This window comes from Carettochelys insculpta, chromosome 25 (genome assembly GCF_033958435.1).
Source record: "Carettochelys insculpta isolate YL-2023 chromosome 25, ASM3395843v1, whole genome shotgun sequence".
In the NCBI taxonomy this organism is placed as follows: domain Eukaryota; kingdom Metazoa; phylum Chordata; order Testudines; family Carettochelyidae; genus Carettochelys; species Carettochelys insculpta.
Genome location: NC_134161.1, coordinates 6,929,468 through 6,954,051, shown reverse-complemented (window position 1 = coordinate 6,954,051; position 24,584 = coordinate 6,929,468). Strand labels below are relative to the sequence as shown.

At 60.9% G+C, this 24,584-nt stretch overlaps 1 protein-coding gene across 2 annotated transcripts; it reads left to right on the top strand.

Moving 5' to 3' along the window:
- The first annotated feature begins 8,375 nt into the window (after positions 1 to 8,375).
- Positions 8,376 to 18,485, top strand: THY1 (Thy-1 cell surface antigen). Of its 2 annotated transcripts, none has more exons than XM_074976864.1 (4): positions 8,376 to 8,487; positions 13,062 to 13,147; positions 14,045 to 14,380; positions 16,132 to 18,485. In XM_074976864.1, exons 2-4 carry the CDS (start codon positions 13,111 to 13,113, stop codon positions 16,242 to 16,244), a joined length of 486 nt encoding a protein of 161 aa, XP_074832965.1. In that variant the 5' UTR covers positions 8,376 to 8,487; positions 13,062 to 13,110; the 3' UTR covers positions 16,245 to 18,485. The 2 variants fall into 2 exon arrangements, with proteins under 2 accessions (XP_074832965.1, XP_074832966.1); XM_074976865.1 differs by lacking the exon at positions 8,376 to 8,487 and adding an exon at positions 9,088 to 9,107.
- The last annotated feature ends 6,099 nt before the right edge of the window (positions 18,486 to 24,584 follow it).

Genomic DNA, 24,584 nt, shown 5'->3' with positions numbered 1-24,584 from the left:
TGTCCTGTCCTTCCCCCATTGCAGGCCATCCCACCCATCTTCCTACCTTGGTTTCCTTTTGAGCAGGATGGTTACAGGCAGCGTTTCCTGTAAGCTGAGAGCTTGGGCGGCCGCTCCGGAGAGGCACATTCAGCGTGGCTGTGGATCCTTGGCTCTGAAAGAGCTGTCTGTATTAAATACAATTTCTGGGTATGTGTCGCCATATCGTCTTCTCAAGTCACTTGAATTAGCTGCTCAGAAAAAAAAAGGCAAAAATCCTTCAGCTGTCACAAGCGCATGATGCAGCTGAATACACACTCGTGCAATACAAGTTCAGGCTACAAGTAATTATGTTCAATCACCTCTGTAGCGCTCCACTAATCAGATCTCAAGCTTCAGGGCAGTGTGTGGCAGGAAGGAATATCCCTCTCCCTCCTCCCAGCACAGCCCAGCCTGCCCTGGTCAGGGGGCATCCATGGGGCGGGGCAGGGTTGGGAGATGAGGCCAAGAGTGCCTCTCGCAAGACAGGCACCAGGGGACTGAGCTGAGGCCTGAGTGGCTGACGTTGTCCCAGTGGAACGCACAGAACAGGAGGAATCTCTCTCCCCAGTTAAATGCCCCCATTGTCCCGGCTCACAGTCATGGAGATGAGAAAAGCTTGGAGCCGGTGGTGATGCAAACCCAAATGTAAGGAGCAGCTGCCCAGCTTCTGAAGAGCACCACTGTGTGTGCTCCAGTGACACAGCTCAGCTCACTGCCCCACCAGTGCCCCCTCATGGACTCTTCATCCCCTCCCATCCTCTCTCCCTCCTCCTGTCTGGCCATTCCTTGTCTGACCCTTCTGCCTTACCCCTGCCTCGTTCCTTCTGCCATTGTGCTGGGAGGGTTACTCAGCAAATGTTTCTGGTCTTTTGTTTCTGTGGCTCTCTCCCCAGCACTGAGATGCAGCCAGCTCTGGGGCAGAACATGCAAGCACAGCACACAGCAAGGAAGTGTCTCGTTGCCAGTGGGAACTGCTGGTCTCCGTGCAGGTGAGAGTCCCAACCCCAGTGGGGCCACTGAGCAAGATGTGTGTGTCTGGCTCCATGCCCGGGAATGGGTGGGGCCTCGGGAGGAAGTTTTTGCTTCTGTTTGGCGGTGCCCTTGCACACATGGGCTGGTGCCCATAACAAAATGTGTTCCACACACGGCTGGAAAAGGTTAGAGGGAACATCCGTTCCAGGCCAGCACTATCACTAGGTAGCAAAAGCTGTGCAGCCATTGTGTCCCTAGGGAACGGCAGTGCATGGGGCAGGGGAGCATCACTTGCCAGCCCCGCCCACACAGGTGCAGAAGCGGGAACCACCAGCTTGACATAAGAGACCCGTGCTCATCCCGTCTCCATTCCTCCAGGCCCATCAGGCCAAGCCTTAAGAAATGGAGACCATTTTCATTTTACATCCCCTGCATCACGCCTGGCTGCAGGCCCAAGGGCTGGGAGAAGAGGCGGACAGCCAGGCGGGGAACAGAAGGATGCAAGCTGTGCTACATGCCGCTGCCAGGTGCCCCCACTTACAGTCCTGCAAAAGCAACAGGAGTTTGAGTTGCCCCCGGTGATGCCATTGGGCTGGTGACAATCGGCATGGCTACACCCACTTACGCCAGCTCTGCCTCTGCCCTACTGAGGGGGTGTCTGTTGGGATGGGGGCATTTATCCAGTAGGATCTCCGCTGCCCTGCATACAGGCTTCTCAAGGGAGCCCAGATGCCCAGGTGTAGAGAAGGCTCCGCAGCCCTAGCGGCCGAGCACAGCTTGGGCATGAGTTGGCCCAAAGAGGGAGGGGACAGCTGGCCAGGACGTTGCTTCCTCTCCAAGACTGTGCACCCCTGTGAATGCCCATAGTGGGCACTGAACGAGAGCCATAACTTGGGCTTCCCTGGGCTGCCCCGGAGGAGCACCAGAGCTGCTGAACAGGGAAGGCATACACTGCTTCCCCTCTGTCCTTGGGCTAGGAAGCATCTGCTGACAGTCAGCACATGCCTCAGCCTGGGTCTGCACCCTCCGCCAGGGGTTTGCTGGCTGGGTGTGCCACCCCCCACCTGGAGCTGGCTGCTGCAGCCTCCTCCCCCTCCTGGGCTTGCAGCAGCTGCGAGCGGGTGTAGAACAGTCAGGCTGGGCTGCATCCTGCTGGAGCGCTCCCAATTCATGCCTGGCTGTGGCTTTCCGCAGCTCTGTGGCTCTGGGGATGGCTTGGCATGCAGCTGCTGTGGCTCTGAGCGAGCCCCACAATGCACCTGTGTGCTGAGATTCATGGGGCTGGGGCAGTTTCCCTTATCCATCATAACAGCCCCATGGGGAAGCCCTCGTGGTGAGTTCTCAACTGGCCTGAGCAGCAGGAGGGGTTCTCCTGTTCCTTTCCAAGCCCTGGGAGCTGGTGGGATATGTCGGCACAGGCCCTCTGCGGGTGGACCCTGGGCACATGGCGGGGAACTCCTCTGAGAAGCAGCAGGGTGTGTCCCTCTTACAGACAGATGTAATATGTGCTGCAGTCCAGCTCAGTCTGCCCAGCATTCATGGTCAGGCATGGGGAAGCCACCTGGGTACTTCCCTTTCCCCCTTGAATGGGGTTCAGGGTCCCCAAGCTCTGCACCCCATCCGCAGGCAGGAGTGACTCTCACTCAGCAGGAGATCAGGGGGTTTATTAGCCAACGGGCACAGCATCGTACAGAGGAGTCAGTACAGCAGGCAGAGACAGCCAGTCCAATCCATTCTGGGGAGAGGAGGCCCCAAGGGGGCACCCAAGCAGGGGCCTTGACCCCGCCTTTGTCTGTCTGTCCAGACTAACTGCTTTACAACTCCCAGTTCCCATTCAAAACCCTCAGGCTTCACCTCCCCCTTTTGCTGCAGTACAGATGTGTCACCTGGTCACCTGGGTTGCCCTCAGCCGGAGCCCCACACCCTCTGTGAGCCCCACGCATGCATAGGTATCCCCGACTGCATCACACCCCCACAGCCAGCCCCTGGGCCAAGCACCTTTGTCTTTCCCCCAAACGGGTAGCAAAGGTGCTTGCACCTGCTCCCACAGTAGGGCAGGGGAGAGCAGGGGCATCTCCGGATCAAGACCCCAGCCCTAAGGCAGCCTGACTGATGGCTGGGGCATGCCAGCACCAGCAGGATACGAGTGACTCTGAGCCCCCTATGCAACCAGCATGGCAGAGACACTCCCCCACCCCTGCTGCCCTGAGATGGCTTTCTCCCGACAGGGCCAGGCAAGCAGGCAGCGAGGGAGAGGCCTTTTCCTCTGAGCAGGCTGGAGATGCGACCTTGGGCGAGAGCTTTGAGGCATGCAGGCTGATCTAGTCTTCTGGACTATCTGTCCCACCATCCCAACCCCCTCCCTCTCTGTCTGTCTGTGCCCTGGCCTGCCCCGCCAGCAGCAGACTTCTGCTGGGGGAGAGCTGCACCAGCAATTTGCTTTTGCTCTGTCCTGTCCTCCTTTGCCTTCTGTCTGGGGCTATTTCTCCATCCACCACCGCTTTAGGGGTACCTGCTCTCCCCCATTCTATCCTCACCTCTAATGCTTCAGGTCTGCCCCGCTGCCTTGGGCTGGCCTGGATGAGGTTCCTCCACTGGCTTGGGAGGAGGGACGACTGCTAAGCAGGCACCCTGCCCTCTCTCCTCCCAGGACAGCCATGTGCCGCCTATATAGAGCAACCTGGGGAGCTGTGACGAAGTGGGGTGTGTGGATGGATTTTACTCCCCTGCTTAGGGTGCAGGTGTTTCCTACTGTCCTGTAATAACCCGAGGGGGGTGCCTCAGTTTCCCTAGACACAGCATCGGCGCTTAGTGGTGGTGGGAGTTTTGGTGAGATGACTTCTCACCCGTACACGATGGGCCTCCCTGCGCTTTGTAACCCAGGCCCCCAGGTGACACCTTTCTTCCCTGAGAAACGGGACAAAGGCGGGAGGAGGGGCCTGGCTGGTTGGAATTGGAACTGGGCTGTTGAGTGGGGCAGTCTGGTCTGGCTGGAGAGGCAGGGAGGAAGGGGAGAGGGCCATGGCCCCAGCTCAGTGATCCTCTCTGGACCCCTCTCCCCGAGATGGATTGTACTGGCGGCTTCTGGTCCCTGTGCTGACAAGTCTGTTCTATGCTGTGTCCCTGTCGCCCCGTAACCCTCCTGTTCTCCCTGCTGAGTGAGAGTCACCTCTGCCTGCCGACGGGGTGCAGGGCCTGGGGACCCCTATACTCCATAACAGGGACCATTGCTGGCAATGTATCTACTCACTGTGCCAGTCCTGCTCTTTTCATCCAACACAGCCAGGAGGCCTGGGGTGGCTGCTGCTATTCCCTGGTATATGCAAAGGAGCCAGTTTCTGATCTGCAGTGAAATCTCCAACCCATAAACTCCTGCAAGAGCCCAGCATCCATATGGCTGCAAAACACCCAGTAATGGAGGCGCTGATTAAAAACAGACGCTGCTGCCCAGAAACTGCACACTCACTCCTGGCTACAATGCACTTGGTGCTTTTCACTTCCCATTCCCATGGCGGTGTGTTGTACTGCTCTCAAGGCTGCATTAGCTTGGGTTGTTCTATTCTGCTCAGTGTGCGCAGAGATTGTGGCTTGTGCATGGCCAGCCATGTGCATGTCGTGTCTGATTTTTTTTTATATTGCCACGGTATTGGCTCTCTTGTTTCTCTCTGTGCATTGTGCACATGGCTGCATGTTAAATTGCTTTGCATCTGTGCAACACGCACATGCCCAGGCAGGCGTGTTCTCTGTGGCCAACTCCTTTCTCAAAAGTTCACCAACATCAGTCACCTGTGGTCTTTGCCACAAGCTAAGAATTAGATTTAACAATAGCCCTGACTAGAGCTACGTCATGGCCATGTATCAGAGAGGTCGCCGTGTTCGTCTGGATCTTTGAGAACAAGAAGAAGTCCTGTGGCACCTTTTAGACTAACATATTCGTTGAAGCAGGTCTTTGCCCACAAAAGCTTATGCTCCAAAATATCTGTGAGTCTACAAGGTGCCACAGGACTTCTTGTTGTAACGTACGTGGTGCCCCAAAGAATCAGCACCTGGGAAGCCAGCCCATGTCTTGAGCTTAGATGTGACCTTGAGCCTTTACAAACACAAAAGAAGCCTCTGACCAGGCTTTCCCCTGGGCTTAGAGAGGACACAGGAAGTGGAGGTGAGGCTGGCAGAAGGCAGCTTGCAGCTGGCCAAGCGTTGTCAGGACTGATCACTGGGTGAAAAATACCTTCTATGGCAGCATCCCCTGTAAGCTGTACACTGGTGCAGCTGCTCAGGAGCGAATCAAAGGCCACCCAGCGGATCAGCAGAGCAGAGCGCCCATGACTTGGCTTTCAGTTCTACTGGGGGTGTACATTTGCCAGGCCTCGGTGCACATAAAAATTTATTCCACACAGAGTTGGAAAAGATAAGTGGGAATGTTGTTTTTCAGATAGGAAAATAACTTGCTAATAAGTACAGCCTAGAGAATGTGCTTTGACCTGTAACCCTTGTGTTTCCAAACCTTACACTGGCTTGTATTTGAATCGCTGTGACATAAACTTCAGTTGGGTTTTATCACAGGTAGGTGCCTTGTGTGAAAGAGTGTGTTGGACTGAGGTGAAACCACCAAAGTGGGGGCCCTGCTTCCCTGGAGGCAGCAGATTATTGCACAGGCTGAATCTCTCTAATCCGAAATCTCTCATCCGGCAACATCCATAATCCAGCACAATGCAAGTGAGAGGACGACTTATCACGGGTGTGCCCATGTTGCCACAGTCCCATAAAGTTTGTTTGCTGCCACCTATCCTGGCGCTCAGTGTTCTGTGCTGTTATTTAGCTGTAATTTACCCCTGAACATCTTCTAAGGGCCCAGTAAGCAGTGAACATATTGGTAATGCTGCTAGATAATATCAACCTCCAGTAGTTCGGCAAGTTCTCTTGTTCGGCACTGGTCAGGTCCCAAGGGTGCCGGACGAGAAGTTCAACCTGTACATGTTGCATGTCCAGAGGACCACAGGTCAGGTAGCTGGAGGGTAACAAATAGGTGTGACCTGCTAGCTTGCTTTAGGAGGAAGCAGAGCCAACAGAGTCCACACCATGGCACCTGCAGTTTCACCTGGTAAGCACAGACACCGGCCCTCTCACTATGGTTAGGGTCTACTAATTCACTCCACAGCCCTTGGGTGACACTGAAAAGCATGCCTGGGCATTGCAGATCACTGCCTGGTTTGTCGTGGTGTCAGTGCGTTGTGTTTGTGTGTATTCCTTACAGCTCTGGGCTCCCATCAGAGCCATGGATCAGCCGCTCCCTCCGCAGGGAGAGCTCTGCCTCTCTTCGGAGGTGTGCAGTTCAGACTCCCCTCCAGGGCCAATGAGGCCAACATCATCTCGCCCTCCTACCCTTCTCACAACAATGCTGTTGCAGTGTGCTTTACAGCCTCTGTCCCCAGCAAACAGCTGCCTTGGGAGTCCACAGCTGTGGAAAGACTCGCTCGGTCTAGCAAAAATCCTGCTGCTCAGCCAGCCTGCAAAACTCCAGTGCCAGGGTGGCACCAGGGTACCAGCCTTTGCTAGAGCAGAGTCTGACTTCCGTATCGTCTTTTACAGCACAGACTAGCTCAGTGGCTTGTCCAGGGGGGCCCTTGCAGGCTGGTCAGCTCTCGAGGTTGGTGCTGCCTCATAACATAGTTGTGGCCCAGGTGCAAAAGACCCAGCACTGTCCGAACTCTTCAGCTTTGCCAAGAACAGGGAGCGGCTCCTGTTTATGTGCAAGCCCAGCTGTGCCAAAGTGTTCTGAGCGCCTTGCTTGCCTTAGAGCATGCTTCACGGGTGCAAACTGCTGCTTGCCTGCATGGACTTGGGGTCGCACTGGTGCTGCTGCAAACCTGATGGAGCCCGATGGCTATGATGGAGGCAAAGTCTTTGTTACTTTCACGCCCCCCTGCATGTGCAGGACCATCCACCTGTCGTCCCAGTCCCTGTCAAATAGAGCGGTCTCAGGGCTACTCTATTTTATTCCCTTTGCTTCTGGTTAATGCCACAGAAACCTTCTATCACCAAAGCACTCTTCCCTCCAGGTCAGCTAGGCAGGTCCTGTGCGCGCACGGCTGCTTTTACACCGGCGGGCTCATGCAAACAGCACAACGGGGAACCAGGGCTTCTTGGGAGTGAAAACAGGCCTCTCTTCTGCCAAGAGCCCAGCCCGCCTGTGGGCATGAGATGACTGCCATGCTGTTGAGATGTGACACATTTGCACTGGGGAAGACCAACATTCCCATGGAAACCAGGGAAACGTCACCTCTTTGGAGGAGGGACCCAGCCATTGGCAAAAAGGGGCCCAAACAGACCTAGGAGTTGGGGGTGGCTGAGCAAAAGGCAACGGGGGGGGCGCGGGTGTGTGCATGTGTTTGTGAGCTGCCCAATGATGGAGGCGGGAGTGGGGGAGGGAGGGAGGGAGGGATGTGGCTAAATTAAAATCGATAGTTACCCTTCCCTGATATGGGGCTGCAGCAAGTGCAGCTGGGTGCTGCATGGCCTTTACCTTGCAGCCGGTGTTCTCAGTGCCCCCTTTCAAACACCAGACCTCCCTCCCCCACCGCTGCCTTCACATGCAGGGCGGGTCTGAGGCTCACTGTGCAGAGCAGCAACTGCCAACTCGAGGTGCAAGGCAGGGGACGTGCATCCACTCAGGTCACTTCCCAGCCCCTTTCCTGGGGGTGGGGGTGATCTCCATGGCCCTGGTGCTGGCATGAGGCTGGAGCAGTCCAGTTTACCCATCGACATGAGCCGGGGCCAGCAACCCAGTCAGCCTCGTCTCTCTGGTCAGCCAGGGCTCCCCTCCGGCGTGTGCCGTGGGGCGGCGTTGGCCTGGGAGGGCTTTTGCTCATTGGTTCTCCCTGTGTGCTTCAGCAGTCCGAGGGCACCAGGGTGTTCAGCCCATCCAGCCCACCCTGCAGGATTTAGGCCCTGATCCTGCAGGATGCTGAAAGCCCCACCCCAGCTGCCAGCAGGAGGCTTGTTGCATGACAGAGGCCCCCTGGCAGATGGCAGCATTGGGCTTTTCATGGCTCTGCCAGCAGCACCCTTGGTGGATGGGGGACGGACTGCGGAGAGCAGCTGGGCCCCCACCCCCAGGCTACACCCCACGTGGGCTGCCCTTCCCCTAACCGCCCCAGGCCCCGAGATACCCCACCCTGCGGGCAGTGGGCACCCTCATGGCAGGGGCTGCAGGGCAAGTGTGCTCAGCACCCAGGGGAGCGGCCCGAGCCTGCCAGACGCTGACAACAGGCCTGGGGAAGCAGCGAGCACTGCGGAGGCCCGGGGCAGGGCCGTCTTCACTGCAGGGGCTCGCAGGGGGCGGGGCTGGGCGGGCACCGCGCTTCTGATTGGCGAGGCGACCGGCGCCTCCCTTCCCCAAACGGCAGGCGCAGCGCGGCGCGCAGCAGAGCCCAGGGAGGCGCCGCAGCAGCAGACGGCGGGCGGAGACAGAGAGCGGCAGCCGCTACCGGGGAGGTGAGGCGCAGGCGGGGACGCGGCGCTGCTGTGGCGCAGCCCGGGCGGGGGGATCTGAGCCGGGCAGGGGCAGGGGCAGAGGCAGAGGCAGAGACAGGGCGGCCCAGAGAGGCGGGGGCGGAAGGGGCGAATCCGCACACCCGATGGTGGCGACGCCAGGGGCGCACGGCGGGGAGCCCTGGCGCGCCTCGCCGGCTCGGCTGCGCCTTCTCCCGCACCGTGACGCCCTGGGGCGGCCCGACTGCCCGGGGCCTGCCTGCGCGGGGAGTGTAGACGGCCCGCGGGCAGAGCGCCGGCTGCAGCCCCCGCAGAAGGACAGCGGCAGGGCCGGGTGAATGACTGGGGAGCGGCTCCCCCCCGGCCTGCAGCAGCCGCCCCCGGAAGCCGAGCGCCGGCCGTGGTGCCCTTGCGGCAGTGGCGAAGCGCAGCCCGGCCCAGCGGGCTCTGCAGTGCAGTGTTTTGCAGTGCGGTGGAGTCAGCGCGCTGCGGTTGCTCCGCGCCGCGTTGGAGTGTCTCTCTGCTCGGCCGGCGCGGGGCTGCAGGGCTGGTGCAACGGGGAGCCGGCAGTGGTGGGACGCAGCGGGGTGGGCGGCAGATTCTGGGAGCAGCCCCGGGTTGAGGTGGGGATCCGCTTCCTCCCCTCTCTGCCCCATCATCCCCCCCCGCCTTCCTCTCCGCCCCCGCCCTGCTCCTGAGTCTGACTCACCGCCGCTCCGCGCCTGGGAGAGGGGGGGCCGGATCCCTGGAAGCGGGGCCCTGTGGGGCCCCAAAAACCCTGGCGTGGAAATAACAGTAAACCCGGCCCTGAAAGAGCTGGGACCAGCTGGGGTGGGGGGTAGACCTCGGGGAGCAGGACAGCCGGGGGGGGCTGGAGGACCCGAGGCATCAACCTGCCAGACGCGCTGGCCATCAGGGTCCCCGGGCTGTGTGCAGAGCCAAGCGGGTGGCCCTCCCCATACGCCCCCGTGGGAAATGCTCTGGGGCCAGCTGCTTTGCTTGTTGTGCCCTCGGAGGTCAGTGCCTGCTGCTGGGGGCAACAGGGTCAGTATTTTGGTGAGCAGAGGCTGGCTGCTGGGCCAGAGATGCTCTCGTAAGGCCGGTCCCCTGCACCTGGGTCTCCCCTTTTTTTCCCAGCCAGGATCTGAGCTGTGTGCTCTGCTTCTGCAGCCCCAGGGGCATGAACACAGATCCCCGGCTGTCTCCCTGGGGACAAGGGGGGTGGGCTCTGGGCCAGGCTGAAGTCAGCAGCTTCTATTACCACACCCATCAGAGTGCTGGCTGAGATGAGAGCTGACCATGGCCAGAACTCTGGGGTGTCCCCCCAGCTCTGGGAGGCACATGGCTAGTGGTTTGGAGAACCCCAGGAGCCAGAACTCCTGGGCTCTTTACCCGGCCTGGCTACGGGCTGGCTGTGTCGCCTGGGTGGGTACATCCCCTCTCCGAACAGCAGGGCAGGTGCTGCCCGCCCTCTGCAGTAGCGCACCCGCAATGCTGCTGCTGACTTGTGGTAGGAGCAAAGGCATCCGTGGGCTTAGCTCGTTGGCGCGGGGTGTTTTCAGGCCCGCTGGGGCAGGGCCGGGCCGGGCCGGGCCGGGCCGGGCCGGGCACCTGAGGAACCTTGCTGCACATGCTCAGGGCGTGACTGCTGGAGGAAGGGGATGTTTTTATATGTAAACAGCCCAGTGATAAGGCGGTGGGGGAGATTGAAGGGTGTGTCCATCAAAGCGCATCGTCTGCTCCCGGATTCGGGGCTGGTTGGAGTGAGACTCGCATGCACATACATCAGCACCCCCCGGGGCCTGGGCCCTGCTCAAACCCGCCAGAGCAGTGGAAGAGAGCAGCCTGTGCTTGCAGCCGCGAGGGAACTGGGCCAAGCATCACTCCCACAAATATCCTCCTGCAAGGGCATCCAGCCCCATCCTTGGTGCCTACATCCCTTTCTGGCACTTACCCACCAGCAAACCCCCTGCCACACACAGATGGCTTGGGCTTCCCAGCCCCCACGGCTGCCCAGACAGCTCCCTTCACACACCATCCCTCCCTCTCCAAGCCGCTCCGTGAGTGACGCTGCTGCAGGGCAAAACGGAGGGCTGCAGCTCTGACTGTTGCTGGCCAGAGCTGGGGTGCAGCCAAAAGGAGAACTAGCAAGAGCCAGTACACATTCCTTCAGGGGCCCCCAACGAGGGACCTGCAACAGACGGGTGAGGCCAGGGGCTGTGCTGTCTCCAGCATGACCTAAAGCGCGAGTCCAGCCTGCCTGCAACAGAGGGACTGCTTCCGATGAGAGCTGGCCGTGGACCGCCAGGCAGGGAGGGGTGCTGCACTCGTGAGGTCATACAGCTTCTTGGCACAGCAAAGGGGCGGCTCTTTGTGGAGCTAAGCTAAGTGGAAATACCGCTGCAGGGAGGATGCAGGTAGAGAGGGGAGCAGGGACTGGAAGAGCCCCAAGGCTTGATCCATCCCTACCCCTGGTGGCTGAGGTTAGAGCTCTGTTGGTGGGGAGGGGGCAGGGCTCTGGGTGGGTCAGGAGACCTCTGGGAAGTGGGGGGCTTTGCTGCAGCTGGTGGGGCATGCAGAGGTAGCGTTTGCCGGCGCAGGAGAAAGGCGAGGGTGTGGGAAAGAGCAGTGTCATGTGCACCAAAGGGGACACGTGTGATCCCTGCAATTTGCAGGCAGCATTTTCAGGCCAGGGCCCTTCTCTCTGGTGGAAGAAAATGAGTGATGCCAACTCTACCCGGCACTCAGCGTGAGTGAATCGTTTGGGTCTTGGCTCGCTCGGGGTGGCTGCGGGAATTTAACTCCCCCGCTTTGGAGGGGCGCATTGTGCACTCTCTGTTCCAGCAGGAACTCACTCCCCCACATCCCACTCTGCCCTCCCTCCTTTCCCCTGCCCTGGCTCCTGCCTGCAGCCCCCAAGGCTGGAAGGCGGCTGCTCTCCCCACCACAGTGGTCCAGGGGCTGGAGGAGTTCTGTGCCTCTGATGATAACTAGGGATGTCCCTGTTCATCCCTCCCGCCCACCTCTGTGCATGCCCCAGTGGTACTCTTGCAAAGATACGATCCTGGTGCCTGAGCACTAGACCTAGCCAGACTGCATGGTCTCCTAGGCAGCACCTCCTGCCGGCTCAGATGGACCGTCCCGTTCCTGCCAGACCCGCCCCCCGCCATTGTGCACAGCCCTTCTCTCTCCTGTGCAAACACAGCTTGGCATGCCATGGGCTTGCATGTCCTTCCTACCCCGGTCCCTGATACTTCGGCGGAGGGTGTTCGCACTCCAGCCCCCCGCTGCGTCCCCATGACCCACGTGGAGCTGGATCGTCTGCTCCTGGGACCCATGCTTGGCTCTTTTCTGCAGTCCCCTGGCTTCCTGGCAAGCAGCTTAGTCATTCCCCTCCCAAGGTCTCTGTTGAAAAGGCTCTGAGGGTCACACTGGCCAAAATGGCCACTTCTCCCCTGCACACGCTGCAGGAAACCCAGCAGGAAATCCTGCCAGACACAGGATTTTTCATTCTGAGTTGTCGCCGCATGGCTGCCTTCCCGCCTCCTTCTATTGACTGCTGGCCCTGCCTAGCCAAAGCTCGGTGGGTCCGGCTGTGGCCCCGAATGCACGATAATGGTGCTCCCTGGCTGGCTGCCCCCGCCCTCTTCTTCTCACCCTGCCTCACTCCTCCCCGCTCAGCCTGCTGCCAGGGGTTGGGCCATGTTTTGTGCCTGGGGGCATGGAGGCGAGTCATGCCAAAGAGAGGAACCGAGTGGGCTGGATGTGTCTGATGCTCCAGGCCAGCCCTCAAGCCCCAGTTCTGTTCTGGAGACGGTGTGGGAAGACGCCAGCCTGCCAGGCGTGCCCCAGCACGGAGAGCGCTCGTCAGGTCAGACGAGGAGCCCGAGGAGATCAGTGGAGCTGGGTGTGGGGGATGACGGTGCCCGTGTATGTGTATGACCTGGTTTAATAGTGAGTGGCGAAGGGACTCATCTGCCGTGGGGACAAGCTCTGTCCATGGTGTTTCCCAGGGAGCCTCAGGGATTTAGGAACTGAAACGCTAGAGGCATTGGGGACACAGTCTGCTCCGGCTCCCTTGAAAAATCCCAGCCCATGTCTGTCCCTAGTGGCATCCAGATACCATGGTGAGCGGCACAACGTCTGTGTGATGAGGAGAGAGAGCCCCTAGCAAACACGAGTGTGTGGCAATGCCCAGGGCTGCGTGTGCTGCTTTGACGGGTGTGCATCTGCTCTTCTCTGATCGTGCGCACGCTCTGGCACGTTGTGTGAAAGTGGCACACCCGTCTCCCTCTTCGGTTGAGCATGTGGCCCTGGAGGACCAGCGCCAACGCCCCTGGAGGTCAGCGGGAGGCCTTCACTTGCTGCAGGGGCGACAGCTCATGTGCCGAGGGTCACCCGCTGCGTGCATCTGCGGTGGTGTGTGAGTGCACACGCCGGGCACGGAGCCTGTGTGTGCCCAGACGCCTGCGTGGGCTGGTGCAGGCAGCCCCAGGTGTGGCCACGTGCCTGCCTGCGTGTGCATCAGCCTTGCACAGATCTGTGTCAGTCACTAACCAGCATCTTCTCCTGCTCAGGCCCCTCTCGCTCTTCACCACTGAGGGCCCCAGCACAGAGGGCAGAGCCATGAACCCCATCATCAGCATTGCTGTCCTCCTGACAGGTAAGGCCCCAGGTGCGATTCTGCTGCCATCTAGCGGCCATGCTCCGAAAGTGGCACTAACTGGAGAGCCCAGACCTGGTAAATAAATAAATACTGCACTCCGGAGGCAGCCAGGCTGCCTGCGCCCCCCCGGGGGGCACATAACGAACCAAGGGCAGAGCTAGATGTGCGCAGCTGGCAACGCAGGGACCAAGCAGCAGGCTTTCCTTGGCCCAGGTGTGCCCAGTGGATGGTGTGATTTCACAGGACATAGCATCAGAAGGGACATTCAGAGGTCATTTTCTCCAGTCTCCTGCACTCGTGGCAGGACCAAGTACCCCTAGACCATCCCTGACAGGTGTTGTCTGACCTGCTCTTAACAACCTCCAGTGAGCTGCCATCCTGGGCAGCCTGCGCCTCATTGCATGGATGCGCTTCAGTGCAAGCGGCCTCAAAACGCAGCCCCCTCCCATAACAAAGGCGCTCATAAGGTACAGCAGTCACTGGTCTTCCCTCTGCCCAGCCTGTCTCCCTGTCCTCCTTTCCTCTGTGCGGGAGTGGCTGGTGGTTCGCAGGAGGGGGCTGGGTGGGCCGTGACGGCAGGGGGAGCCGGAGGAGGGCGAGTTACCACCTGCCATGCTTTGCAGTGAGCTCTCTGGGGTGGAAAGCACTGCTCTGGGGGGCGAGAGCTCACTCACTGGCAGCACGACCACAACGGTTAAAGGCAAGCTCCTGCTGCAGGCTCAGAACCCTAAATCTCAGCTTCTCGAGCATGCCTGGAGTCCAGCCAGAAACTGGCGTGTCTCCGTAGCCTGTGGAGTTCCTGCTGTCTCTTGTGGGGAGCCGGGGGAGCCGCTGGGGTGGTGCCTTTGCCTTTCTGCTCCCCCATCCCAGTCTGACCCTGTCGGCCTGTCCTAGTGCTGCAGGCTGTGCACTGCCAGAGGATCAAGGACCTGAGCGCCTGTTTGCTGGGCCAGAGCCTGCGTGTGGACTGCCACTATGAAAACAAGACGGCCAACCCCCTGACCTACGAGTTCAGCATGTTCAAGGACAAAAGGAAGCGGGTGATCCAGAGCACCCTGAACGTCCCTGAGAACAGCCTCAAGGTGCGGGCCAACGTCACCCAGTCCAGGAACCTGGTGTGTCTGCACCTGCACGAATTCACCACCGCCGACGAGGGCACCTACAGCTGCGAGCTGAAGATCACCGGAGACTACACCGGCGACCAGCTCAAGAACATCACCGTCATCAAAGGTGGGCAGGGAGGGGAGCCTGGAACCGCAGGATCCCCATGCCGGGCTCCGGGGCTTCTCACTGACTTCACGTTGCCCCGAGAGCCCCCTCGGCATGCCACCCTCTGCCCGCCAGGGCTGTATTACCCTGCCCAAGGCACCAGCCCACAAGGGCACTGGGTCCCTCTGGCCCACCTGCTGCCCTCTGCCCATGTAAGTCCCATGATCCTCTTAGATCGGGATGGAGAATCTATAGCCAGGCTGTGGCCTGCCTCGACCCAGCACATGCGACAAGGGGCTCCCCCAACCCCACAGCAGCACAAGCCAGTGCCAGTGACCCAGCCCCACGGGGGCACCGTGTCTGGCCTGCCAGTCCCAGCTCCCTGCTGTGGGGAGCCCTGCGCCTTGCAGGCTGGATCAAGGGCAGCTCGGGCTGCACCCAGCCCATAGGCTGGGCATGGCAAGGGGAGAAAGCGCCAGTGGGAGTGGCAGGGGCAACGCAGGCAGGGAGAGCTTCCCTGCAGCAGGCACCAGGCAAACACCCCAATCCCTTGTCCCTTCCCGCACCCTCCTGTCTGCCCACACTTCTCACCCTCTCCCCACCCTGCCCCTGCATCCTCCTTCCCACCCAGACCCTGCACTGCCCCCAATCCACTCCTGTGTCCCCCCTGCTCCCCCTCCCACCCAGACCCCGCCCCTAACCCCGTCCTACTCCCTGGCAGTGCCCCCCCACATTGGAACCTCTCATTTTTGGCCCCCAGGAGAGTGAGTCCGGCCATTTTCTGTGAAGGTTTATTTTCTCCTCCTCCCCACGTGGGCAGGGAGGAGTTTTGAGGGGGTTTCCTCTTCCCTGGAGTGTGGCCCTTGACCCAAGAAAGGTTCCCTATCCCTGTGTTAGATGAAGGCCTGTAAGCTCCCCACCATCCATCTTCCCACCTGGCCCAGAGATCCTAGGGCCAGCTGGGGAATGGGCCAGACTGAGCCTGGTGCCTTCTGGCTGCCTGTTCACACCTGGGCCCCCTCTGTAGTGCTGGCTGCTCAGGGCTCACATGTGGGCTGGGTTTGATGAATCTCAGTGGACAGTTGCTCGGGCCACGCCAAGATAACCCATTGTCGTTGGTATTAATTGGCCCCTTTTGCTACCCTGGCTCAGCAGAGACCACGGACTGAAGGAGCCAGGATTCCTTGTTGGGGACTCAGCCCAGACCAACAAGGGGGCAACTAGCCCCACCTCTGCCCAGCCTGTTCGGTAGGGAAGGGACTCCAGCCTCCAGGGCTGCCCATAGGGAACCCGGTGCCTGTATGTTTCCCTCTGGGGAGCAAAAGCACCCTGCAGCCCACCCAGAGTCAGGACTGTACCCCCCGATGGGCAGGATCTTGCCTATTTGGCTGTCGGGGTTGTGTTTTCCACTAGTTTGTGCTGGCCACTATCTGAGACAGGACACGGGTGGATGGAGCATTGACTGGATCCTTATCCTTTGTATTGCAATTGGACCGAGAGGGCCCCGGTCGAGAGCAGAGCCCCCCTCGTGCCTGGTGCTGGGCAGAGAGCGGGAAGTGCTCCCTGGCCCCAAAGAACTTGCAGTCCTGCTAGACAAGCCAAAGGTGGAGGGGAACAGAGCCCCAGGGAGAGGGAGTGACATGCCCAAGGTCACGCAGCTGGCCCCTGGTGGAGCTGGGGAGAGCCCAGGTGTCTTGGTGCCCCATCAATCTTCTCTCTCTCGGGATCTCATTTTTGCCTCTTTTCTCTCCCGCTCCCTCCTGCCCTGGCAGACAAGCTGGAGAAATGTGCTGGCATCAGCCTCTTGATTCAGAACACTTCGTGGCTGCTGCTCCTGCTCCTGTCCCTGCCGCTCCTGCAAGCTGTGGACTTCGTGTCCCTGTGAAGGGAACAAGCGCCCGGACCGACCGGCTGAGCCCCTCCCCTGCCCCTTCCCCGCCCGGACGTGGCCCTTAGCGAGAGGAGACGAAGAACGATTTGAAAGCAAGGAAATCTCTCTGTGCATATCTATATATCTGTATAGCTACCGATCCTGCCTGCCCCGCACTGCCATCCCCAGCTCACCACATGTCCCAAGCACGCAGGGGGGGAGGGTGTTGGGGTTCTAAGCCCTATTACAGGACCCGACGCATGGTGGCATTCCCTCGCTCTCCGCTGGATGGCACAGCTTCTTCCATAGCAAGTTTGGTTGGGTTGTTTTGGGTTTTGGTTTTTATTTTTGGCAGCAGGGGGAGCGCTAGCCTGGAGGGTGCAGCTTTTCTTGTCCTGCCTTTTGTGTTTTGGGGGGAGAGCCCCCCAGACCCCCAGACCCAACTCTGGCACGAGAGAGATGATCACCGCTTTAGGGGATGAACGGGGATGCTGAGCACCGCCCCAGCTGGGGAGCAGACGCTCGCTCAGCCGGGGAGGGTTGCCCTGTGTAAAGGCTTGGCCCGATGTGGGCAGCATCAGGCCAACAGGACACTGTGGGGTATCATGTGATGCCTTCACTTTTCACCACTGAGGAGCGGGGTTTGGCTTCTGCCTAGGGAGATGAATTGGATGAGCTCTTGCCCAGTTCTTTAACAGCCACATCGCACGCAGCCCCAGTGCTGAGTAGGACTGGCTTCTGCAGCGCTGGCACAGTTGTGGGGGCAGGGCAGCAAGGAGAGCCCAATTCAGAGACAGCAAAGAGTGCTGGATGCCTCCAGTGTGGGATGCAGGGATGGACGGGGAGAGGGGCACTGCCCTGATGCAGCAAGCGGAGCAGAAGGGTTAGGACAGAGGTGCAGCGGGAGCCCTGCACACGAACACCTGCCCATTGCTCAGCCATGCGCTGCTGGGCTCAGGCCCTCGCTGTAGAACAGGGGTGACAGTTTGCTTCGGAGTGGGGGGTGTAAATTAATCCCCCACCAAGGGACTGAGGCAGCCTGATGTCAAAGCCTGGAGTTCCCTTGGCATCAGCTAATCCCGCTCCACAGAAAGGCGGCTCCTTGCTGAGCGAGTGCAGCTGGGCGATGTGCTCGTGCTCCCTGGGCAGAGATGCAGGTGCTGGGTGCATCTCCCCCCCAGCAGGTGCAGGGCGCGGAGCGGGGACAGAAGGACACTGGGGTCAGTGGCAGGGAGGGAAGTGTCCTTTGCTCTTAAAGGAGTCAGCCTGACTGCCCCCTCTGGGCCCAGGCCAGCCCCTGTCCTCGGGGAGAGAGAAGCTGCACCACTGGGGGAAGGTGCTGCCGCCTGCAGTCAAAGCTGCTCTGTTTCCCCCCCACTGGGCCCATTCGTACAGCAGTGTCTCCCCCTGGTGGTCGCAGGTAGGCGGCAGGAGATGCCCCACGCCACAGGCGCCCATCTCTGCATGCCACCCTTCGGGACTGTCAAGTGAGACCAGCTCAGCGCCTGGTGCGGTTCCCTCCGACAGGCTAGGGCGGGATGTGGGGATGGTTGCAGTCCCCCCCGCGCCCTCCACCCCCCCGTGCAACAGCCTTGCCTCTGGTCAGGGGCTGAAAGGGCCGTGGCAGGTGCTGCTTGTGGACCTCGGTTTGCTGCGTACCAGGCCCAGCGCCCCAAACCACACCATGACCTCCAGCTTCCAGGGCAGCCCCAGCTCAAGACGGGTCTGAGAGCAGCTGGCATCGAGGCCCTCGGATGTGCCAGGGAAGACACTCAGCACAGGCAGCTGGGGCAGAGACGGGCGTCACCTAGCTGTCCCCTGAGACCAAGTGCCTCTTCCCCGGAGGGACTGGGGAACGGAGCACCACGGGCCCAGACCGTGCGTCCAGACTGACCGGGTCAAGGCCTGGCAGCTCACCTGGTGGAGCCGGAAGGGCTAACGGGGCCCGGCTGCGGGTTCCTGTAACGTGCCCCCTGCTCCCACGGGGTGCTGAGCTCGTGGGGCGAGTCAGGGCTGGCACAGGGGAGCTGTGTCCCTCCCAGGCACCCCTCGCTCGCTCGCTGGGCTGTGCGCTGCCCCACCCTGTGCATTCCCCCCGCCAGGCCTGCCCCCAGGGGGAGCGCAATGGGGGAGGGGGTCAGCGCCCCCCCAGCCCTCGCCTTGTTTCGTGAACATTTGTAGTGTTTGCACAGCTTGTACCCGGGGAGAAACCAAACCAGACCCTCTGCACAATAAAGCCCTCGGCTGCGTGTTGGACTCCCAGCCGCCTGCCTCTTTCTTGCAGCCTGGGCCTGCCCTCTCGCGGAGACAGGCGGCAGTGTGTGTCCTAGCACCTGTACGGCGGGGCGCTCCCCGCGGCTGGGGCTCAAGACCCGGCCCTGAGCGGGAAGCGGCGGGCTCGGGTTGCTGCGACCGCAGGGGGTCCTCTGGGGTGGGGCGGGGCTCCCCCTCCCGCAGGGGGTCCGCGCCGCCGGGCCAGGGCCAGGGCCAGGGCCGCGGCCGCCTCCCCGCCCTGCGTCAGCTGCGCCCGGATTGTGACATCAGGCTCGGCCGGGCCCAGCGGCTCCACCGCGGCGGCTCCGGCTCAGCCTTCGAGCCAGGTGAGTGCGGCGCGTCCAGCCCGGTCGGCCCCCGGAGCTGTGCGCATGGGCCTCCCGGCAGCGCCGGCCCCACGTGGGGGGGGGGATATTCAGCCCCCGGGCAGCGCCGGCCCCACGGGGGGGAACGTGGGGGTACTCAGCCCACGGGCAGCGCCGGCCCCACGGGGGGGGACGTGGGGGTACCCAGCCCCCGGGCAGCGCCAGCCCCATGGGGAGGGACATGGGGTTATCCAGCTCCTGGGCAGTGTCAGCCCCACGAGGGGGAGGGCATGGGGGTACCTAGCCCCCAGGGCAGTGCTGGCCACATGGGGAGGACATGGGGGTACCCAGCCCCCCAGGGCAGTGCCAGCCCCACAAGGAGGGGTCATGGAGGTACCCAGCCGCCGGGCAGTGCCGGCTCCATGGGGGGAGACATCGGGGCATCCAGCCCCCGGCAGCGCCAGCCGCATGGGGGGGACATGGGGGTACCCAGCCCCCGGGCAATGCCTGCTCTGGGGGGGACATGGGGGTACCCAGCCCCCGGGCAATGCCAGCTCTGGGGGGGACATGGGGGTTCCCAGCCCTCGGGCAGCACCAGCCCCATCGGGGGGGGGACATAGGAGTACCCAGCCCCTGGGCAGCACCAGCCTTGGGGGGGGGCATAGGGGTGCCCAGCCCCCAGGCAATGTCGGCCCTGGGGGGGGACATGGGGATACCCAGCCCTCGGGCAGCGCTGGCCTTGGGGGGGATATAGGGGTACCCAGCCCCTGGGCAGCACCAGCCCCACGGAGGAGTAAGCAGGAGTATCTGGGTGCCTGGGTCAGTGGCAGCCCCACTTTGGGGGGGTTGAGGGCGTGCCTGGCCCCTGAGCAGTGATGGCCCCATGTGGTGGTGCTCTCGGGATCTTGGCCCCTGGGGCAGTGGTAGCCACACCTGGGGGTGATCTAGGGAATGCCTGGTGCCCCCAGCCAGCGCCAGCCCAACCTGGGGCTCTGTGTAAGTGGAGGGCCTGGGGCTTGCGCCTAGCTCAGAAAATCTTTTTACCCCCTGCCAGAGTCATCTCAGCAGGAGGGGTGTGCCCAGCCCTGCCTTCCCTCCCACAGGTTTGGGTGGGCACAAGTGACAGGGCTGCTCCCCCTTCTCCCAGTAAAGGCAGCGTCTGGTCAGTGGGCGGCCTGGGAGCCTGTTTGCTTCATTCTTCATTGCCCCAGATCAGCCCCAATCTGCATGTGCCTGCACCAGGCCTGCAGCCCCGCGTGTGCGCTCGTGCCTGGCCTGCATATGAACACCCATGCCTTGCCTCACACCGGTGTGTGCACGCATACTCTTTAAGTGTGCCCTGTGTCAGTGAGAGGCCCAGGCCTGGGTCCTGCCCCCCACGCCTGCCGGCTGCCTAGCCATGGTGTCTGCGAGCTGGGCTGCCCAGCTGACTGGCCTGAAGAGGAGGCTCTCTGCACCCAGGGGGAGTCAAAATCCATTCCCCCTGCTCTGGGTGGAGCTGCCCTAAAAGGCCCTTAGCAGTAACCCAAAGATGGGGGGCTGGGCCCCATGGCAAGGAGTGAGGCCGGGGATTGCGTCTTCACGTACCCACTTTGCTCCGGGGGTTTGCAGTGAAGGGTTGAGCTTCTGTGTTGGCTGCTGCCAGCAGGAGGCTGGGGAAGGGGTAAAGCCATAGGTGTAGCAGCACCAAATAGATCCTTGGCATCATCCCATTGGTATTGCTGAGGTGGAATTCCATCAAGGGGAATTGATCCCTGGATCTTCTGGCCAGGCCCCTCCCCGGCTCTCCTGCCACCATGTCCGTGCAGCCCCTGGAGTACCTGCACCCCTCTCCCTGGAGGGGCCAATGGCTGAGCGTGCTAAAAGCTGCCTTGGCCCCATCCCCATCCAGGAGGGATGTCCCACGGCTGCCAGGCTGAGCCAATCAAGAGGAGCCAAGACAGCTCTGGTCACGGATGGCCGGGGGTGGAGCTGTTGTTGCTGGCCAGAGGATCCCTGGAGCACCCTGGGTGCCATGCAGCCCCCCACCTCCACCCCGCAAAGCCAGCCCAGGGTTGTGCATTGTCCAGGCATCCATTCTGTTGTGTGTCAGTTCCTGTCCCTCACTCCGCACCGTGGTCCCAGCCTGCCTGCCTGGTCCGTGGCTGCTCTGTCTCCTGTTCTGCTGCTGCTCCTCCTCCCAGCTGGGGCTGGGCGCCAGGGAGCTGCATTTCCAGGGGCAGCCGCCTGCCACTTCTCCTTCTCCACGCCTCCCGTTCCGTGATTCCCTCCAGCACCAGGCATCCTCTGCCCTTCCCCCATCCAGACCCCATTAGACCCACAACCCCCATCGCCGCTCACTCCCCAAACCTGCCTTTTTCCTCCCCTCAAAGTCCCTTCTCCCATTGCCCCAGCCCCCTCTCCTGGCCAGGCCCAGCCTCCAGGACCCATGACAGCCCCTCTGGCTGTGCTCCACGCAGCTGCCCCTTTAAGCCTCCTGGCTGCTGGAATGCAAGAGGAGGGCTCCAGCTCCCTGTGAGGTCAGATAAGACGCTATATTTATCTAGCCGGTAAGCTGAGCTGAGAATTTCTGCAGTGACTTACTCAGCCCCAGCCCTTAGGCTCTGCCCCTCCGGCCATTTCACCAGATCCCCTCTGTGCTCACTGGAGACGCCTGGCTCAGACAGGGCCCAGCCAGCTGCTAACAGGTGAGTGGCAGCTCTTTATTTTCCATCCTTCTTTTCCGTCCTAGAGCCAGTGCCTGGTGTGGACATCGGAGCAGCCAGAGCGTTACTCCATGACAAGCCACGGCCCTTCGGCCTTGCTGCCCCCCAGGCAGGTACGTATGGTGCTGCTGGAAACTCGAGGACGGCCTGAGAGTCCCAGGGTAGAACATGAGCTGAGAGGCTTCGGGGGGACTTAGCAATATTCCTCAGTGAGATGGAAGCTAAGATCTGGGGGCTTGGGGCTGGGATCAGCCTTTCTGGCCATGTTCTACTCGCGTGGCCAGTCATGTCATTTCCTTGAACTATGCTCGCTGCAAATCAAGTCTTGGTCCTTTTGGTTCCACCGAGCGTCAGACCGGTGCTGATTGGCCCAAGCTTTTCATCTGTGGATCTCAAAGCACACGGTGGGCGAATAATTGACTCCACTCATGTTCTTTTCCGTTCCCAGCTGCTGGCCGGGGTTTAATCCCCCATCGTTCTGCCTGTTTTCACCAAGGCTGCACAGAAGGGTTCGTAGCATGGGTTTTTTACAATGGGTGCTAGGGTAGAACTCAGCAGCTCAGGACCCGTGGAGATCAGTATTCCCTGTAAGCTCAGTGCTGGTGTGGCCCACCCAGGGGAGATTCAGGTGCTGTCCCTGCCAATCAGCAGAGCACCCACAGCCAGCAGCGTGTAAGCTGTGGGGCACACAACAAAATTTATTCCACCCACGGATGGCAAAAAGTTAGCGAGAACGCTGCCCGCCATGGAGAGTTAGCCCAGCTGCTGGGCGGCACGTGTGAAGAGAGTTTGCCATCCCCGTGCTGAGAGCCACCATTACAACAGATGCTAATTAGCAGCTGCAGCAGAGGAAGGATCGTCAGTCAGTGGCAAAGTTCCCTCTAATTTTTTCCATCCGTGTGCAAAATGAATGCGATGTGCCCTGCGGCAAGTACAGATGGGCTCCACCTCGTCAGCTGGGCGGCATGGGAATCTCTCCTGGGTGGCCAGCCAAGCACACAGCTTACTGGGAACACTGGTCAGCACTGTAAGCTGAGCACATGGGCAGCTGCCCGGAGAGATTCGGGTGCCAGGCAGCTGATTACCAGGGTGCCTGCAGCTAGCCTCAGTGCTCATAAAAATTTATTCCACACATGGGTGGAAAAAATTAGAGGGCCCTTTGTATGGGCGACCCAGATGTCGTTCCCTGCTCTGCCATAGATTTCCGGGGTGACTCTGGACAAGTCAGGGCCTCAGCAGTGTTGCCTTGGGGGTAATTCACTGGCCTGGGACTGAGCAGCCCCAAGGTCTATTCCCAGCTCTGCTGCTGACCTGCTGGGTGACCTTGGGGAAGTCACTTCACTTGCCAGTGCCTCAGTTTCCCCCTCAGATACCAACGGCCCTTGTAAAGCAGTGTGGGAGGTACGGCTGACAAGAGGTGGCGGTTGTAATAACAGTGCCCCCGGCTCCCTGAGGAGGTGGGGAGGGTTAGTGTGGTGAAGGTTGTGAGGTGTCCAGCAGTTCAGTGAGGGAGGCCGGAGACACAGAACAGGGCATGGAACTGAGCTGGACTCTGGTGCCTGCTTCTAGGGCAGAGCAGGGCACAGGTGGGGAGTCTGTCCTGTTGAGGTCCGCCTGGTTCTGTGGCTGACCGCGTCCAGGGGTGTCCCCTGCCGTACTGCGGCAATCCCTTGCAGCCCGTCAGGTCCCTGCTGTCTCCCTGAAGCCCGGTTGGTGGGGGGCTGGGTTCGGGCCGTTGGCAGGGAGCGTTTAACTGTGTTCTCCTCTCTGTTGACAAACTGCATCCCCTTGGCAACGCTCACTGGCCACCGGGGCAGGTCTGTGCTGATATTGGGAGCAGCCGTCCAATGGACAAATCAAACCACCAAGAGGAAGTGCTGGCCTGGCTCAGCCCAGGGGAGCTCTCTGCTCCTCCCCGGCCCCTCCAGGCACTGGGCAACACGCCCTGGAAGGGCTGCCCTGCAGTGAGCTAGTGATGCTTGTCAGCCTGGGGAAGGGAAGGGGGCTCTGTGAACTGAAGGGCCCATGCAGACATTTGGTCCCTCTGGGCCCTGCCCTGTGGCTCCTCTGAGATTAGCTGCTGTGGGTGTTTGCAGTCCAGCCTCGTTTTCCCTGCTGTGGGTTTGCAAAGACGCAGCAGGGTCACCTCTGAGTCCAGCCCAGCAGGCTGGCTCCCCTCACGCCCTCCGGCTGGCTCCAGGGAGACACCAGCCTTGTGCTTCCCCACTCTCCTGCCCCAGGAAGCGATCTCCAGGCCCTCATCAACAGGGGCAGGAGTCCTGGACAGCTGGGGGAGCTCAACCCCTGTCTGGGGAGCGGGTGCATGGCCTGAGAGGAGAACAAGGACGTGTGGGGTGATAAAGGAGGCAATGGGTGTCCCCTACCTTCTGGGGCCTTGCTGTCTAACCTCCCTCTGAGCTTTCCCCCAGGCTCCAGAGAGAGCACACGGCAGACGTGGCAGATATGGAGGCAGGACTCCTGGGTTCACTTTGTCCCAGTCCTGCCACTGATTTCCCCCATTAGCCCAGAGGCTTCATCTCTCTGTGTGTCCCCTTCCCCACCTGCTGGATGGGGTGGCCCTGCCTCCTGGGGACAGTAGCAGGCTGTCACCGGCATGGTCTGGTGACGAGGGGCACCACGTATGGGCAATATTGTGGCTAGAGAGAGACGCTTGGCCAGACGGTTTCTCAGCTCCCCTCTCCCAGGTCTCACGCTGCACTCTGCTTCCCTCTTGCAGCCCTGGGCCCCAGGATGGAGTGACATGGCCCTGTGAACCCCACCGGGAAGGCAGTTCTCAAAGAGGTGGCAGCCGTCGATGGTAAGCGGGAAGGGGACCCTCCCAGGTAGGGTGGGCAGAGCAGGTCCCATGGGGCAGGACTTTGCTGAACACAGAGCATTTCCCTGGGAGTCCAGATCTGTAGGAGCTGTCCCTCTGGTCTGGGATCTCCTGGCACAATTTGCAAGCATTGAGGAGTTAGCATATGTCCTGGGGCAATTACCCCTTCCCTGACCCCCTTTGGCTTCCAAGGCCTCGTGTTCTGTCTAAGAGCCGTTTTGCTGTTGTAGATGAG